The sequence below is a fragment of the Nothobranchius furzeri genome, chromosome 9 (assembly GCF_043380555.1).
Source record: "Nothobranchius furzeri strain GRZ-AD chromosome 9, NfurGRZ-RIMD1, whole genome shotgun sequence".
Taxonomy (NCBI): Eukaryota; Metazoa; Chordata; class Actinopteri; order Cyprinodontiformes; family Nothobranchiidae; genus Nothobranchius; species Nothobranchius furzeri.
In genome coordinates, this window is record NC_091749.1 from 23,380,747 (window position 1) to 23,399,187 (window position 18,441).

Sequence of the window (18,441 nt, forward strand, 5' to 3'; positions counted from 1 at the left end):
ATTCAAACAAACACAAAAAGATCAGACCTACGGGCTACATAGTGGTGCAGGTAGTGGCACTGTTGCCTTGCAACTAAAAGGTTGCTGGTTTGAATCCCGGCTGCAGTCTTTCTGGGAAGAGTTAGCATGTTTTCCCCAAACATGTGGGTTTTCTCCCAGTACTCTAATCCCAGAGCAGGAGCATGTTTGAGTTTGCATAAAAGCGTAAAATGCACAAACACAAGTCAGACACGGTGGTGGTAGTGTGGTGGTCTGAGGCTGCTATGCTGCTTCAGGACCTGGACCACCTGATGTAAATGATGGAACCATGAATTCTTCTTTCTAGCAGAACGTCTTGAAGGAGAATGCCTGACCTTTGACTTTCAACAGGATTTTCCTGCTGAAAACCCTCCAATGTGGCTGAATTCAGACGAACCTGTCAAGTCTGGGATAAGTCCGCTGATGATGATAAAGAAATAAAGACATTAAATGTTGACTTTATGATTGTTGAGTCTCTAAAATAAAACAACCCATACAATTTAACGTGTGTATTAATACATTTATTACATACTAAAAGATATTTTTCAGCACCGTTTCTGAAAACACAACCCGACGCTCCCAGGACAACAACAGCCATACAAAGTTGTCCTCCGACATATGAGTATCAGTAATACTCCGGCCCACGTCTCAGTACGATAATCATCATCATCCTGGTTCATTCACTCCTGGCTTTCACACACATGTAGCTCCTTTGCGGGTCCTCAGCAGGCCCGTTTAGGAGGTGATGGGCACCATACCATTAGGACTCAGGATCTCGATCCAGTATCCATCAGGATCCTGGATAAAGGCCAAGCCTTTCATTTTACCTGGAGGAGGGAGAGAAGTCAGTCAACGTTAAATACTGGATGTAGAAATCTGTACAACATTCAGCCTTCTGAGGGGACACCAGTACCTTTCCAGGCTGAGACTGCTGGTCATAAACTAAGAAAGTTAATAACCAGTTAACTGATATAACCAGGGTCAGATTAGCTTTTTAATGTTAGAGTTGTTCCACGGGGGCAGATCAATGCATTAGGTTGAGGGCAGGTCGCTTTAGACTACGTTAAAAGGTTTCATTAACAGGAAGCCATGTAATACGTGTTTTTGTTTTATAAACTCAAGTTCCACAAGCTCAACGTGAACGTTTTTAAGTATCTTTGCTTGCATTTGCTGCAGAAAGGAACTATATGGTAAATGATCAGGTCGGAAAAGGCTCGTCTCTTCTACGCCTCAGTGCAAATTAACATTTCATGATGTTTTCTTCTTGGATGAATCACAGTAATGTGATCTGGCCCACCTCTACCTGGATGTGTATGATATTTTATTAAGTTGCTCTCCAGAGGAAATACTTCCATATTGTTTACAGGGAACACAGCAAACGTTTAGTTTTTGTTAGAAGTAAATTATTTCATTAGTTAAGATTTTAGAATAGTCTCCATCTGTGGGCTTGCCGCTGATATCTCCCGGGACTCTGCCGGCTGCTGGTTGTGGCCCCCCGGCAGTTTAGTTGCAGTAGTAAAAGGAATCGATTAATAATATGTTTAATATTATTAGCCGTATTCTGAGACTTCCCATCTTACCGTCATCTGGCTTCTTTACAAACGTGACTCCCTGCTCTTCAAACAGTTTACAGGCTGCATAAACGTCAGGAACTGCAATGCCAATGTGTCCTGCAACATTTCAAATGATGTTTTAGTGGTTTAGATCCATGGAAAACAAGCTAACACACAACATTTAAACAGAAAAAGATTAAAATCATGCAAATATGCTTTTAAACTGAGAAAAAAAAACAATGTAGTATTTTTATTTTACCAAAGCCTCGTGGGTCAGAGTTTCCGTTGTGATAAGACAGGCTGTCATCAGACTCTGAACCCCAGTTACTGAAACAAACAGGAACAGGGTGTCGTTGTAGGAATTGCAGACATTTGCTCAACTAAACTGAAAATCATGAGAACCCCAGCGTGCCCATCGAGACACCAGGAAACTGGTGCACGAACACCATGCATAAAACAGTCCCAGAGCCTTCAGATTAATGAGCAGCTGGTTGTAATAAACCACCAGTGCTAGGATTTATTTAATAATTACTGAAATAATGCTATGTATTTTAAATAAGTGATGAATACCAGTGATTGTTGGTCAGCTGAATACTGTGAACCTTTGAAGAATCAGAATCTGCTGCGACATCAGCTACAGTAAACGCTCCAAATAAACAGCCAATAAATGTCAGTGAACGTGTCACATCCAGGCATCACCAAGGGGACACCCCACAGATCCAGAACTGCTCCCAACACAGAAGTGTCCACCGTCATCCGCTAGGGACTGGTACCAGAAGTAAGCAAATCCCAGACCAACCTTGTCAAAAAAATTTTGAGTACTGCAACTTTTGCAACTTTTGCTTTCCACGCTGTAATTTCCCCATTCACTGGCTGGAAACGTCTTCTTGAAAAGTCCTAAGTATCAAACAGTAAAACTCAAAAGTTGCAGTTGCTTACCTTAAATAATTTGTGTGCTTAGACAAGCTGATGGCCACAAGTTACATGCATGTAATTGTTTCAATACTAAATCCAAATGAATAAGAAATAATTTAATATTTAGTATATTGCAACAGGTGGATCTGTTTTCAAGAATGTAACATTAAATTGGCTTAAAGCACATGTGCACACCCCACCAGGGCTAATTTCTACATGACCTGCAGCTCCCTGGTGGCTTATGTCCACATCTGCAGATTAAGCAGAATTCATGGAGAGGTTAGTTTAGAGGGTGGCCATAATTTTAACATTAGATTTTTTTTCTCAAAAATTTGGCTAAATGTTTTATTTATTCATTCTTCCTGTTTAATTTTATTCATTTATTGCTGTTTGTTTTGTACAAAGCTGAATTGGTTCCCTTTCTCGTTTCTAATGTGGAAAGGTTAATTCCAACTAATTTTTTCACTTCCTGTATCTTTAATCTGCTCTAATTATAAAATGTTTTATTCCACGGGTGACCAAATAAACTCTTGAAATACACGTAGCCTACTGTTTATAAACCTGTAGTACTGAATAAACATGTTGCTAACATAATAATCCAAACTCACAATACATCACTGAAGAAAGTTGCCTTCTTTGGAATTTCACTGATCTACTAAAGGTTTCACATTTTACCAACTGTCTTCTATGGATGTGGCTGTTATTGTAGAATCATCTAGTCCAGGTTTGAAGAGTCTTGTGTTGTAGTTTTGAGCTGGACCAGATCTAAGGTGGACCAAATGAAACTTGTGTATTTTTTTACACTGTAACAAATCTAATAAAAGTTTCACAAATCACAAACCATGTTTTAAGGACACTACTATTAGTTTTAATAATCTAGTTAAGGTCTGAAGAGTCCAGGTGTTGTAGATTTTGAGCTGAGTCAGTTCTAATGTGGCCTAGAAATGTGATGAAATCAGCTTTCTTTGAACTCTCAAATGAAATAAAAGTTTTAAACATTTGAAAATGCCTTAAGGAATTTGTTATTAGTGCAGAATAACCCAATCCATGTTTAAAGAGTCTAAGTTCTGTAAATTTGTAATGAGAGCTGAGTAAAAATGCCCAGGCCATCGGAGAAGTCTCTAGGCTGGGTTATCAGATTGTTGTTTGGAGGTTTTTTTTCATGATATGTTTTTACAGTAATCAGACGCCCACATTTTTATTTTTAAACGTCCACATGAGACACGGCGAAGCACAGTGAGTTCACGGCCAGAAAATACATCGGTTCAACTTTCATTTTGGAACCATTTTTCAACCATGACAGTTTTACACAGAAAAAGAGAAAGTTGCATGTCCAAGGAAGGTCCCGCCTTTCTCGCGGTGCTAAGTTCACAGTTTCTTTACAAAGCTCCCCAAAACAGCTTTCTGTTGGTGGCGGTGGCAGGAGAACAGTCTGCACTTAGCAAGGGAAGGCTCCGGTTTGCTGACAAATCAAATGGTCAATCGTAGTAGAGCCCTTCTAGCCAATCAGAGGCGAGAAAGACGGGATCTTCCTTGGACAAATGACGCATCTGGCACAGCCGAAATATCGCATGTGCTCTCGCGAGAAAACAAGTCGTTTACAAAAAAGGGTTCAGAAAAGCACTTTCTTTATTTTTCTAAAATAAGTTTTTTTATGGCCTAAAAGACTATAATATGATGTAGATATCCATGTTAGTAACAGATGATGACTCCATTAATGCAGGCAGCACCGTTCCAGTCTCTGGAGGAGGCCATGACGCGTGCCCGCCTGGATTCCATGAGAGTTTGTAGTTGTGCTGGTCATCTGTGGAGCACTCTGAGGGACATTACAGAAAGTCTTTGATTTGGTGTCGCTTCACTTTGGAGTCACTCAACCGTGTTTGTCTCACTTAAAGCTACCAAGAAACATGAGACACTTTCGGGTTAGAATGTAGCTAATCTCCCACTGATCTCAGACCGTGGCTGAGCATGACCTCACGTAAGCAGCCAGGGCGCCCGGCTCCGATAGCAACAATCTGAGGCTCTGCTCGCCTTTCAACAGTCCATATTAGAGCTCCTCAAGCAACCAGCACGACTACAGCCTCGCATGGAGGCGAGGCAGCCGCGCAGGTCAGCTGCCCTGGAGCTCCATCTAGCTTCGAGGGTTAGCTCAGCTAGCTTGAAGCTACATTGGTTCATTTGTTCCCACCCTCAAAGCCTCACCCTCAACTCCACCACTGTTCCCATATTTGGATTCTCTGGGCATGACAAAATATGTAATATGGCCAAAATTGTGGTAGTGGGAACCTCCCATTTGGCATCAAAAACATATTAATCGAGCCAATGGACATTATTTGTCCAGTATATATGTCGATGGGCATTACTGGGTGAAATGCTCTCTTACTGAGTCAGCTCGATGGTGGCTCTCCTGGAGAAGGTCCAGGCTGTCTTCTCCTTCACATCTGCAGGGATCTCCTTCTTGTCCTCGTAGCCCAAGAAGAAGAGAGAAAACCGCATGGCGGGGAAGTCGAACTTCTGCAGTAGCCTGTAAGATTTCACACAGCAAAGAGAAAGTTGTTTACAAAGCCTAGTTAATGTTTAGGTGGAGATCATTTAACCCATAAAACCCTGTTAAACTATAGCTGCATCACTCCATGAAGGAATGATCACAGAGATGTAAACTAAAACCATCTGATGTGATGTTTAGTTCTGTTACCAACACACCAAACTGTAGCGCCTTATCTGCTGAACAGTCTTCCAATTTTATGTTTGTCAAATTCAAAAAGCAGCAGATTTATCTAACGGACCAAAAGCATGAAAGAAAATATTTAAAATGTAAGTTTTAAATAAAGACCTGATGACTTTTTAGCGTCTGTGGTGGTGACTCATCTAATACTGTACAAATTTAAGCTCAATATCAGTAGAATTGATGAAGTTCCGTCCATTTTCATCCACTTATCCACGGTCGGGTCGTGGGGGCAGCAGCCTAAGCAGGGAGGCCCAGACTTCCCTCTCCCCAGCCACTTGGGCCAGCTCGTCCGGGGGAATCCTAAGGTGTTCCCTGGCCAGGTGAGAGACATAGTCTCTTCAACATGTCCTGGGTCTTCCTTTAGGTCTCCTCCCAGTTGGACGTGCTCTGAAAACCTCACCAGGGAGGCATCCAGGAGGCATCCTGACCAGTTGCCCGAGCCACCTCAACTGGCTCCTCTCGACGTGGAGGAGCAGCGGGTCTCCTCCCGGATGACCGAGCTTCTAACCCTATCTCTAAGGGAGACCACAGCCACCCGCGGGGAAAACTCATTTCAGCCGCTTGTATCCATGATCTCGTTCTTTCGGTCACTACCCAAGGCTCGTGGCCATAGGTGAGGGTAGGAACGTAGATTGACCAGTATATTGAGAGCTTCACCTTCTGGCTCAGCTCTCTTTTCACCACAATAGACCACATCAATGCAGACGTGGCACCAATCCATCTATCGATTTCTCGCTCCATCTTCCCCTCACCCGTGAAGATGACCTCAAATACTTAAACTCCTCCACTTGAGGCAGGACCTCATCCCTGACTCAGACAAGACCATGGTCTTAGATTTAGAGGAGCTGATTCTCATCCCAGCTGCTTCACACTTGGCTGTGAACCAGCCTGAGATCACGTTCTGATGAAGCCAACATGACCACATCATGTGCAAAAAGCAGAGACCCGATCATCAGGCCACCAAAACGGATATCCTCAACACCTAAAGAAATCCTGCCCATACAAGTTTTGAACAAAATCGATGATGAAGAACAGCCCTGGCAAAGTCCAACTCTTACCAGGAACGAGCCCCACTTACTGCCCGCAATGCAGACCAGGTTCTGACACTGGTCACACAGGGACCTACAGACATTTATGTGTTGGAGATATATCTGTGTGTGTGTGTGTGTGTGTGTGTGCGCGCGTGCGTGCATGTGTGTGTGTGCGTGTGTGTGTGTGGTTTGAAGAGACAAGTGAAAGCAGAAACTAAACTACAGTCAGGTTTCTCAGTAAGTCTCCACTCAGGCCTTCTATAGAAGTCATGAACCCTCTGGAGTCGGTGGTATAATTAGCGGTTTTGACAAGTTTTAGTGTTCACCTTTATATTTCACTCCATACTTTATTGTTTATGCCTTGTTTGGTATCATTCTTTTCAGCACAACCTCGCCTATGTGAATTTAGAGTCACTTCTTCATGTTGTCATACTGTATTAGCACACTGAACCTGAAAGTAAACAAAAAATCTAATCTGAGTAGAAAATAAGACATTTATTGAAGTGAAAACCACAAACATTTGTTGTTGCTGTATGTCGATCCACTACTCTTATTTTACTTTTGTGTGTACTTAAACTTGTCTGATGCTTTTGCTGCTTGTGCTTGTTATTCTGTTGTTTATACTATTATTCCTTCTTAACACTGTTTTCATGCAGCTTCTTGCCTTAGTTACACGGCCTTTTTGTATGTATTCTATGTTGTTTTTATGTCCTTTCTAGAAAGCCTAATGTACAACTGGCACAGGACTACAGATGACAACTAGCCCGTGGCTAATTCTAGCATGTTTCTGCATGTCTGATCTTAATACGACCTGTCCTGATTAACAAATTAAATATAAAAAGCAAAAACATCTTCAGCACTCAGAATGACACTATAGGGTGTGAGTGAAAAACAAAAAGAGGTCAAACAACTTTTTATTTAAAATTAAATATGCAAGGCTTGTCGTTTTTCATGTAAAAATGCTTATAAGCTAAAAATGGAGTCTCTGTCTACCTTTGCCACTTCCACAAATGTCCAGCATAAGAGGTTCAGGTTCAGAAAGCCACTAAATTATGTACATATTTACATTTACATTATATACATATATTTACAAAGAAGGTGTCATGACCAGAAAACATTGTTAATGTGTGACAAGCCTATGTGTGTTTATTTATACATATTTCATGTATTTATTTATTTATACTGTATTTTGAAAAGCCACTGGCTCCTTCCTGTCTAGCTGCGGTGCTTCGGGTGCGCTTCTCATGAGAGACAGTCGGAAGTACAGGAGAAAAGTTTGTGTCCCGCCTTATCGACAGTCTCCCGTTTCCAGTTTAATATTTGTATAAGCTGTGGATAAAGCAGGAGGCGGGACTTAAACACAGGTTCGGGTTCGGAGCGCGTGGAGCGTGCTCCCGTTGATAAAGCAACACATATTGAAAGGGCAGGGTGATCAATGACTGTATTAAAAAAGACAGAACAGATAGATGAGCCAAGAAAATATCTTATTTTTAAACATCGGAGTTGAAGTAGCATTTCAGGAGCGAATAAGACGAAGGGGCGTTCCCGTTTACAAACCAAAGCGCCCCTTTTAGCAGCTGGCCGGTTGATATTGGTTGATTTGGGTCTTGTTTCATATCACACAGTGACATTTGAATAACTAAAATTAAAATGCATATTTTTATAAATGAAAACAGCATGAGTTTATAGTAATAATATTAATGTTTAATGTTTGATTGTCTACCTCATTATTTTCAATTTAAAAAATTGCTTTGAGGGCACATTTTCCCGAATGATTAAAATGTGATTAACTAATTACAAAGCATCTAATTAATTAGATAATTTTTTTATTGGGTCCCACCCCTAAAATTAATTAATTAATTAATTAATTTTAAAAAAGAGAGAGACAGAGGGCGAGATCCGGTGTTGGGGTGGGCGTTCCCATTTACAAACAAAAATGCTCCCTTTAGCAGCTGGCCGGATGATATTGGATTCAAGGCATGTTGCTAATGACTACTGCAGTTATGTTCATGGCACAAACAAGAACACCCACCTATTGTTCTTCATGTGTCTGCTGCTATAACTAATTAATATTCCTCCAGGTATCAATACAGTATCCACTTATCCACCCATGCAGATCTCTACTCTCTCGTCTTAGCTGTTTAATTTTTTTACTATAAAATAAAATTCTTCTCATTCTTATTTTTTCACTACTCAAAAACAGCAAAACCACCTAGTTTGTATTTGACTTGTTAATCAAAACCTGACTCTGATTCCTTCCTCCTGGTTAACGACACTTACGTCATGCCGAGGATCCTTGTGTAGAAATCCAGAGATTTAACAGGATCTTTCACCCTCAGCATCGTTTGCTGCATCATGAAATCCTGCAACACACACACACACCAGGTCATAATGAGAATGTGTGGGCCACAGTTCACTAATCCACAGGTGTGGCAGAAGATCTGAGCTCTGCATTCCTAGGCAACAGAGCTCAGATCCCATGTCACAAATTGAATACATTTAGAAACACAAAACTCTGATTTTTCTTACCAACAAGGAGAACAGTTACCAACTAGTTTGCCTCACTGATGCACAAACCTCAACCAGGCGTGGGAAATAATACTTTGTTTTATTCAGACTGGAATGTTCAAATCCAGCATGCACAGATAATTAAAGATGGGTTCTACAAACATGAGATGCATTGCGACATAATCTCTAAACCATGAAGCCTAAAAACCAAAGCTCTTCCGTTATTTACCTCTTTCAAACATGTAGACACAATCTACGGCAGACTGTCCAAGCAGTGCACATGAGAAAATGTGCTGTTTGCCAGAGCTTTGAAGCTAGGAAATGAAGCCATATGGGAAAATATTACTCGACTCTGCACCAGAGATTATGTGAAGGTCAAAATGAAAGTCTTTACTTATATATAATGGGGCGGCGGTGGCACAGGAGTTAAGCGCTCGCCTCGCAACCGGAAGGTCGCAGGTTCGAGACCCGCTCAGTCTGTCACGGTTGTTGTGTCCTTGGTCAAGACACTTAACCCACCTTGCCTGCTGGTGGTGGTCGGAGGGACCGGTGGCGCCAGTGTTCGGCAGCCTCGCCTCTGTCAGTGCGCCCCAGGGCAGCTGTGGCTACATTGTAGCTCATCCCCACCAGTGTGTGAATGTGTGTGTGAATGGGTGAATGACTGATTGTGTTGTAAAGCGCCTTGGGGGGTTCCAGGACTCTAGAAGGCGCTATATCAAATACAGGCCATTTACCATTTACCATAACAACATTCACGTAGATTACTGCAGAAGAGGCAGAATAGATTTTATTTTAGTTTTATTCAAATGTCACCTCTGGAGCACATAATCATTTCTACCTCCATAAACAAAACTAAAGCGCAAAGATGTGACCTCATGAGAGAAAACACGTTCCTCTCTGGTCTTTGCCCTAAAGACATTTTAATTTGAACTTCAACAGTAAGTCTGCTTATTTCTCAGATGGATGTTATCTATGTGGCTGCTCCTCTATAGACATCAAAATTTCACAGTAGAAACAAAATATAGAAGAACACAAAGAAGCTTCTCTCAGTTGTAGCCTGAGGAAAAACAGGGGACTTCGAAGTAACTTCAGTGCCTTTTCAACTTATTTTAAAGTGGGCCAGCACTTGTTATTCAATAAATCTGCAGCAGTGGAAAAAAGCTCTGACACTCCTGTTTCAGGAAGTAGAAGTTTGTTGGTGGGTGATTAGGATATGCAAACATCTCGCCTCTGACTGGTTAACAGCTCTTCTTTATTAGATAAAAATGTTAATTTTGCGTTTTATCTCCACAAACAACAAGCCTGGATGTGTGCGGCCATGTTTGAGAGTTGCTATTGCTAATGTTAGCTTCTACAAGCTAACACGTGCTCTCTTTCCTGGACGCTGAATTAACAAAGCCTTCTGTGGTCACAAGCCAAAGCTGCTAATACTCACTTTATTGGACGGGGATTTGAACAATAAGGCCAAAAATGAGTCGTCTGGCATTTTAAGTTCAACCAGGGGGGAATACCACGTCGCGAGCCAATCCCAAAGACCAGACTCTCTGAAAATCCTGGTCAACAAACCAAATACAATACCACAAAAGTGGCCAGCCTGAAACCCCTCCCATTCACCATGGTAACACATGCTGGAGAACAAACCTGCTCCTGGCAGGCTAGCAGCTAGGCTTGCTTACACTTAGCAAATATGACTGGACGAGGCAAGTTGCGTCTCCTTTTTCTTGTCAGCAGCTGGCAGCTATGAGGTGGTGAATTAGCACCACCGCTGGCCCACAACTTTGTTCTTGATGGCTAAATTATTACTTTTAAACATGAGTTGTAATTGGATTTGCATCGTAATACTTTTTGCATCTAATCTTCATTTGCTGCCATGAGCGTTTCATTCTATTGATTTTGCTCCAGATGTCAGCATCATTAACATAGTTATATATCAGCCACATAAGTAACATGCTGTCCTCTTTATGAATGTTAAAATAGCCTTAAACTATCCATCTAACTTACTGATGTGACTATATATTTACTCTGGTCACACGTGGCAAACACGGTAATAACTTGTAGCTTGTAGCCTGAATAATCAACTTCCGTATTATTGAGGTTCTTTTTTCAAATGTTTTTCTAATTTTTTATTCTCCCTGTGTTTTATTGATTTTTAGCTGTTAGTTTTGGGAATTTTGTTGTATTTCCTTTTTATCCTTTATCTGTGTTCGACATGATTGTATAACGCCGGTTTAATTAACTAACTTTTTTAGTGTACAGCGCCTTGTTTGGTTGTAATACCTTGTTGAATGTGCTTTATAAATAAAATTGGATTGGATTGGATAACTGTTCTAAATGACTTACATGATGTTTTTCCTTGGTGTGTAATATGAGAGCTCAATGTGTTTTTGGGACAAACGGTTTACAGCGTTAACTTTAGGGTCACGTGACAGTCATGAACATATATTCGTAAAACTCAGCTACAAAAACAAAGTCCTCAGTCTCTAAACATTCAGACTCTGGAGCAGAACATGAAAACAACACATAAATGATGAAAAATAAAATATGTGGAGAAACAGAGCTGAAACGAACTTCTGTCGTTGCCATGGAAACACTGAGAATTCTAACTAAATTGCTCCAGCTACATGGCTTTAATCAAGCAGCTTGTGGTCTCTGTTTTAGTTCTGATATCGTAGTCCTAGTAGGCATGGTAAATGGCCTGTATTTGATATGGCGCCTTCTAGAGTCCTGGAACCCCCCAAGGCGCCTTACAACACAATCAGTCATTCACCCATTCACACACACATTCACACACTGGTGGGGATGAGCTACAATGTAGCCACAGCTGCCCTGGGGCGCACTGACAGAGGCAAGGCTGCCGAGCACTGGCGCCACCAGTCCCTCCGACCACCACCAGCAGGCAACGTGGGTTAAGTGTCTTGCCCAAGGACACAGCGACAGCCTGAGCGGAGCTCGAATCTGCAACCTTCCGATTGCGGGGTGAGCACTTAACTCCTGTGCCACTGTCGCCCCTAGTCCTAGTAGGCATGAATTATTCATTCTTCCTGTCTGGGAGAGGCTCTGCCCTTTCCCTCCATCACCATTTATCTAGCATCGATTAACAGCGGCTGCCTGTGGACGCCCTACAGCCTCGCTTGCCACTCTTCACTTGAAGATGATTGACTACACCTGAGCATTGTTGGTGGTACCGACAATTCCTTGAGTGAACAGGTGCAATTTGTCAAGCAGGGATTTATCAGGGAAGCCTCAATGTTCTGAGCTCGCTCAGAGAAATACCCCCTGGAAACTATTACCTGAAAAACTAGTATACACTTTTTAAAACGAAAACAACGATAGTCATGTTGAGTCCAAATATTTCTTCAAATTGACAGTTTTGTTAAAAGCTAGATAACGCTTTGTCACCAGCACAACCACCAACCTTAATGTCACCGCTAGCTGACACAAACTCGAATGGTAAGTTTATTTCTAGTAAGAAAATGTGCCTCTTTCTCTTTCCTCTGTTGTTTTGTGTTGTATGTATTACACACAAGTTGTCCTCTTGCTACAAACACTTCAGAACACAACACAAAAGCAACAATATCTTTTTTACTAGGGGGCTAGAACCTGGTGATATATATACACATATTTACATATATACACACACACACACACATATATATATATATATATATATATATATATATATATATATTAGAGCTGAAACGATTCCTCGAGTACCTCGAATAATTCGAGTACAAAAAATCCTCGAGTCAAATTCTCTGCCTCGAGGATTCGTTTAATTCATATTTAATTAATTCATGGCTTTGCAATCGCCCGGGGTCATGTTTCACCCGGACCGAAATAAGTGACGCACATGGCCACTGGACTGAATGCACACGCGAGTAGCGAATATAACTTAACTTTCTCTTAACAACGTGAACCCCGGTGGAGTGCGAAAAAGACAGAAAAAGTCAAAGTTGTGGGACCATTTTTCACGTCGTAAGGCGGAAAACGTAGTCCAGTATAAATACTGTAAAATGGATTTAACCTAGCACAACACCACATCCTCCGTGCTGCAGCACCTGTAAATGTCACTTCTGCAAGCGGACTCAGAGCCTCTACAAGATCATGCTTTTTAGCCAGTTTTTCTATATATTCTGCGGACACTGCGACTTTTTCGTTTGTAGCACTCAGTTTCAGCTCACACCGTACATCTGGTAGCAACACGTCGGACTTAAAATGTGCTAAAAATAGCAGTTTTTACACAATATGTCGGACTTTCTATTGTGTTATTGATGTCTGTTGTCCCTCGGGGTTTCTGCAGGAGGACACGGGTCTTTATGAGTGGCGGAGGAAAACAAGTGGTGCTCGCTGCAGAACCACAAAGGCGGAGCTGCACCAGAAGGTGGAGCTGCACCAGAGTCAGCCCCGCCCATTCCAGAATCAGCCCCGCCCATTCTATCGGAGTCAGTCCAATTCCTTCCAGTTGTCAAGACTTTATAGCATTCTGGAACCAAAGAGGGTGTTATAGCTAAAAAATGCAAGATTGGGGAGGGAGTTGAGAAGTGAATTGAACAGTTTTTGTAAAGGTTCCATATAATTAAAAATCTAACTTTTGGAACTTTTAATCATGTTATATTGTCATTTCCTCATAAGAAACACGCCAAAGCCATTTTTGGCCTCATTCATGCATTTTCTTCCCATCTCAGCTTCAATTTGGTCTCCTCCCCCAAAGCGGGTCTGGTCTTGGTTCTCAAATCTGGATATTCTGTGAATTTTCTGACAAATTATTTCTGAAATGACTTCTACTGAGACAACGCCAGAAAAACCATACATCCCATCTACAAAGACACACCACATAACATAATAAAATAAAACGCCCTCTAGGTTTTATCAGAAATGGTGGTGTAGTGGTGATGGTGTCAGGTTGACATGCAGTTTTGCGCAGGTTCGCCTCCCAGCAGTGGAAATATTCTATAATCTATTTTCCTCATTTCTAGCTACACTTGCCAGTACTATGTTTACAACAATTTACTGGTATGCCGTTTAACATATAATGACTAATGTGTTTTTTTTATTTATTCATTCGTTTATTTAGCCAGTGTGAGTCCATTTGTGAGCAGAGTTTCAACTAAAATGCTGTTTAGGAACGACCAAATTCAAAGAACTTGTAGAGACATAAATATTTTGCTGAAAATGAACATTACAACTAAAATATGAACAAATTAAATGTTTCAGCTGGCTGAATAGATTGTTGCCGACCCCACCGAGAATCGAACCAGCATCAGCTGAGGGGAAAGCAAAACGTAAGTCAGACGATCTTGCCACTGGACTACCAGAACCCACAGGGAGAGGGTACATGCTGTTGTACAGGACTTTTGTTAGAGCGGCTGTGGGCAGATATTCGCTACGAGAAACCTTTTTATTTCGGGATATATTCAGACTTTGTCATGTAGCAAGTTATATTTATCTTGTTTAACTGGAGCACAGAACATAGCATTAACGACTGTAAACTAGTAACAGCCGTAATTCATGTGGGTCAGGTCAGTTTGCGATAAAGTTGAAAACAAAAACGGAAGTCAGTGGGCTAGGCTGAGTTTGCGTGAATGGGCGGGGTTGACTCTGGTGCAGCTCCACCTTATGGTGCAGCTCCGCCTTTGTAGTTCTGCAGCGAGCACCCTCTCGAGGAAAACGAAAGAAAGTAAATAAATGTTTTGTGATCAGTATAATTTGACAAAACCACAGCAAACATGCTTTTGGCAATCCTTGTTAGTGTGAGAAAAAAAACGTGTAGAAATTAAAACGGACGTGTGTTAATAGGGAAACAGCCGGCGAGCTGTTTGCGCCGTGAGCGTTCTGGTTCTGTTTGGGCCGCAGCCGCTCGCAGCGTTATCCTCCTAGTTTTTGTCTGGCTTGCAGGCTAGCAGATTCTCACACGAGGGGAAAATCGGCTCAGGTTGTTTACTTATTTTTTGCACAGGCATTTGTTTACTGTGAAGTAAAGTTGAAGTGCTGAAGTTATGCAAACTAATTTTGAATAAAACTTGAAGAATAACTGGCAATTGCTTGCTCATTTTAAGAGGTCTTTCATAATTATAACATGCTATTTGATATCAAATCACTTTTATTGTCACGTCACATGTGCAGGTACACAGTACATGCGAGTGAAATTCTTGTGTGCGAGCTTCACAGCAACAGAGTTGTGCAAAAATACAGTAATGTAAAAACAAGTAAAATATAAAAATGGCTAATCTAAGTATACAAATGAATAAAGTAAACAATAAGATAAGAGATATAAAATGTACAGAGGTTTGTATGTGCAAAACAGTGGCATTAATGTACAGTATGGAATGTGTAATGTTGGAACTTGGTGGAGCTCGCGACGAGGCAGCCATACTCGACGCCATCTTGGCTCATCAATATTTGATATAATGGTTTACAAACACAAAAGGGTAATTTATTAGAGTACTCGATTAATCGAAAAAAATATTCGATAGAGTACTCGATTACAAAAATATTCGATAGCTGCAGCCCTAATATATATATATATATATATTTACGTATATATATATATATATTTACACATATATATATTTACACACATATATATATATATATATATATATATGTGTGTAAATATATGTGTGTATATACATATATATACACACATATATATACATACATACTTATACAGGATTTCCCCCAGAAAATGAGTTAAGCCTGGCGGCTTTGGCCGTCGGGGGGGGGCTTTGTCCCTCGTGAGAGCTGGGGTGGAGGTGGGATGGTTGAAGTGTTATTTGGTATTTAAATAAGGACACTTGTGGTTGAAGTTTAACATTTACTTATTCAGCCAGTAACACACATACAACAGCGACAGCCGTCGCCCAGCAACCCGACTCCTTATGTATCATTCCGCGCTGTGCGCTTCCTACTGTAAAATAGACCCTATTACAACATCCTCCCGTCAGCAAAGAAATATATATTCACATTTCACATGTTACTTTAATTGTCTGTATAATAGAGTGTAAAAAATAAGTAGATACAATCTGCTGAAGCTGAGATTGGAAAACATCTAGTGATGAACAAGATTAGCTGGCTAGAGCATTTCAAACAAAGTCATTATAGTGGGCTGGTCTGCTTATGACTCTGCCACATCTAGTGCGTGTTTGTAACATGCTTTGTCTGCTTCAAGGTTTTTTTCTTCTTCAAGTTGGGGAATGGTGTCTGTTACTTGGTCAGTTTTGTATTTAACAAAATGCTGTCGCTCCCCTGGATTCGTCTCCGTGGTGTTTCTCTCCATGTCAGTCCCTTGGTGTGGTCTAAACAGCTCCCGCAGATGCCTCCTGCAGCATCTGACCTGATTTCCATTTGGAGTTTGTACTATGTAACTGCTTGGCTCGCTACACTTCTTTACAATGGTCGCTGGGTACCATGTTTTCCTTTCTGGGTGTAGTACAATCACGTGTTGTCCAGGATGGAGTGGTGGAAGTTCCCTGCCGCTGGTTTTGTCATGCTGTTCTTTCATGTTTGTGGATCTTTGTTCCAGTTGCTACCTGTGTTCCTCCTTCCCAGGCTCAGATCGACTTGGCAGCAAGGTGGTGACAGGTCTTCCGAAGAGTAGCTCTGCAGGTGATGGCAGTTTGCAGTCGATAGGTGTCGCTCTAATCTGCAGTAATGCAATCTGCAAATTTCCACCGTGTTCTAGTACCTTCTTCACTGTAGATTTAATGTGCCTCACATGTCTCTCCGCAAATCCATTACTTTTCGCATAGTGTGGTGAACTTGTGATGTACTTTATTCCCCAGTGTTTTGTAAATTCCTGAAATGGCTGTCCTGTGTACTGTGGACTGTTGTCTGTCAGGATTTCATCAGGACGCCCAGACATTGACATGTATGTTTCCATTTTTTGTGCGACAGCTCTACTAGATGCTGTGTGTATTTCATCAAGCACCGGGTATTTGGAATATCGGTCCACAGTCAGTAAAAACTGGTGGCCATTTACTTCAAACATATCTGATGCTAGTGATTGCCACACCTTTGATGGTACTTAGTGTGGGTGCAGATGTTCTTTTGGATGTGCATCTTGGTGATCTGCACATCCTCTACTGGATCTGCATGTTTTCTCCTCGTTGATTCTCATCCAGTAGACAATCTCTCTTGCAAGTTTGCGTGTCTTCTCTATTGCTTGGTGACTTAAATGTAGCTGTTCCAGGATGTTCTTGGTCATAGAGTGTGGAATAATAATCTGTCTGCCTTTGAATATTACTCCTACCTCCATTGCAAGTTCATGTCCAAGTCCATTCTTGTGTCTTTAACTTAAGCCAGTGCGAATCAAGCATCAACACCGCTCGCCCGCTATTTCCCTAATAACACACGTTGTTCGTTTTTATTTCTACACGTTTTTTTTAGTCACAAAGATTGTCAAGAAAGCATGTTTGTCGTGTTCATGTCAAATTAAACAGATCACAAAACACAGATTTACTTTATTTCGTTTTCCTCATCCAACCCCCATAAATCCCTGTGTGCCCCCCTGCAGCACTCCCGAAGGACAACAGGCAAAACAAGACAAAAAAAGTCTGACGTGTTGTGTAAAAAGTGCTATTTTTAGCATATTTTTAGGTCCGGCGTGTTGCTACCAGACGTACAGTGTGAGCGCATGACTCGTGAGATCTGCCCTGCGAGGAAGTTGTACAGTTTGAGCTGAAGCTGAGCGCTACGAGTGAAAAAGTAGCACAGTGTCCGCCCATAGAGGACAGGACATTTGGACATGTGGGCATGGATAGCATCTTATCACCCTAAGCTCGTTGCTTCTCCCAGACAGTCTCTGCTGCAGGATAGTCAGGTTGGACCCCACCTACTTTACTATTGTGAGGGACAAGATCTCCACCTTCGTTACGCACAGCCCAACTATGCACGTTACCAAGAATGAGTTTCCTCAGAGTTCTGCCTAGACTGACAGGCATGTAACAACATAGTTAGCTTAAAGCAAACAGCGCTGAAACTCGACCTCTTTCGTTATACGTCAGTGTGAATAGGTGAATTCACGTTAGTCATCGTAATAATTTAACTCACTTGTAAATGACACAAACAGCGTGTTAACGTTGAGTGGCAGCCATTGGCCTGCTGATTTGTGCTGTTACCTGGTTTGAACTAAAACCAACAAAAGACGAGAGTCGTCTCACCTTAGTTATGGGGGCTCCTTCTTTACAAGCTGCCGCTACGTCTTGGTCTGACAGACCTTTATCACCCATTGTTCTCTTTTTAAGAGGCGTTTAAAGTTGACAGCGTCGCTTCGCCAGGCTGACAGGAGGAATGTCGCTTCAAAGGAGAGCACTTCCGGTACTCACTTTTCAAAATAAAAGAACTGCTGTGTTTTTGGAGGGCCGTTTTAATATTTAATCAACCTCAAAGTGATAAGAAATGTATTTATCACTTACATAATAAATTCCACTACAAGTTGTATCCTTACATGTCGTAACTGGAAATAAAGGTATCATCAGATATGTTGTTGCTATATTATATTTAAGGATATCAATAACAACCACTAGAAAGACTTAAGTTTGAGATCTCAAAATCCGGCTTAAAAACTTAAGGTGGCCATTTTAATATTTATCAGGCAGACTAGATATGTGTTCCAGATACATATAAATCTGTTTTTCATAGTAAAAGTTAACATTCCAAGATTCCAGAAAACACAGGATCAGATGCTATT

The 18,441-nt window shown here is 41.3% G+C and overlaps 1 protein-coding gene across 1 annotated transcript; it reads right to left on the reverse strand.

Moving 5' to 3' along the window:
• Nucleotides 1–517: 517 nt before the first annotated feature.
• glo1 (glyoxalase 1) lies at nucleotides 518–18,092 on the reverse strand. The gene is made up of 6 exons (XM_054734889.2): nucleotides 17,912–18,092; nucleotides 8,526–8,608; nucleotides 4,870–5,010; nucleotides 1,831–1,898; nucleotides 1,599–1,688; nucleotides 518–845 (listed from the first exon to the last, which is right to left on the reverse strand). The coding sequence occupies exons 1-6, from the start codon at nucleotides 17,978–17,980 to the stop codon at nucleotides 754–756; spliced, it is 543 nt and encodes a 180-aa protein (XP_054590864.1). The 5' UTR covers nucleotides 17,981–18,092; the 3' UTR covers nucleotides 518–753.
• Between the last annotated feature and the right edge of the window lie 349 nt (nucleotides 18,093–18,441).

Excerpts from the sequence above, each read along its gene's own strand:
- glo1 (XM_054734889.2), bottom strand. The coding sequence starts at position 17,980 with ATGGGTGATAAAGGTCTGTCAGACCAAGACGTAGCGGCAGCTTGTAAA. Across the intron at positions 1,689-1,830 it reads CTCTGACCCACGAGGCTTTG|GACACATTGGCATTGCAGTT; the intron begins GTAAAATAAAAA and ends GAAATGTTGCAG. Across the intron at positions 846-1,598 it reads TGTAAAGAAGCCAGATGACG|GTAAAATGAAAGGCTTGGCC; the intron begins GTAAGATGGGAA and ends TCCCTCCTCCAG.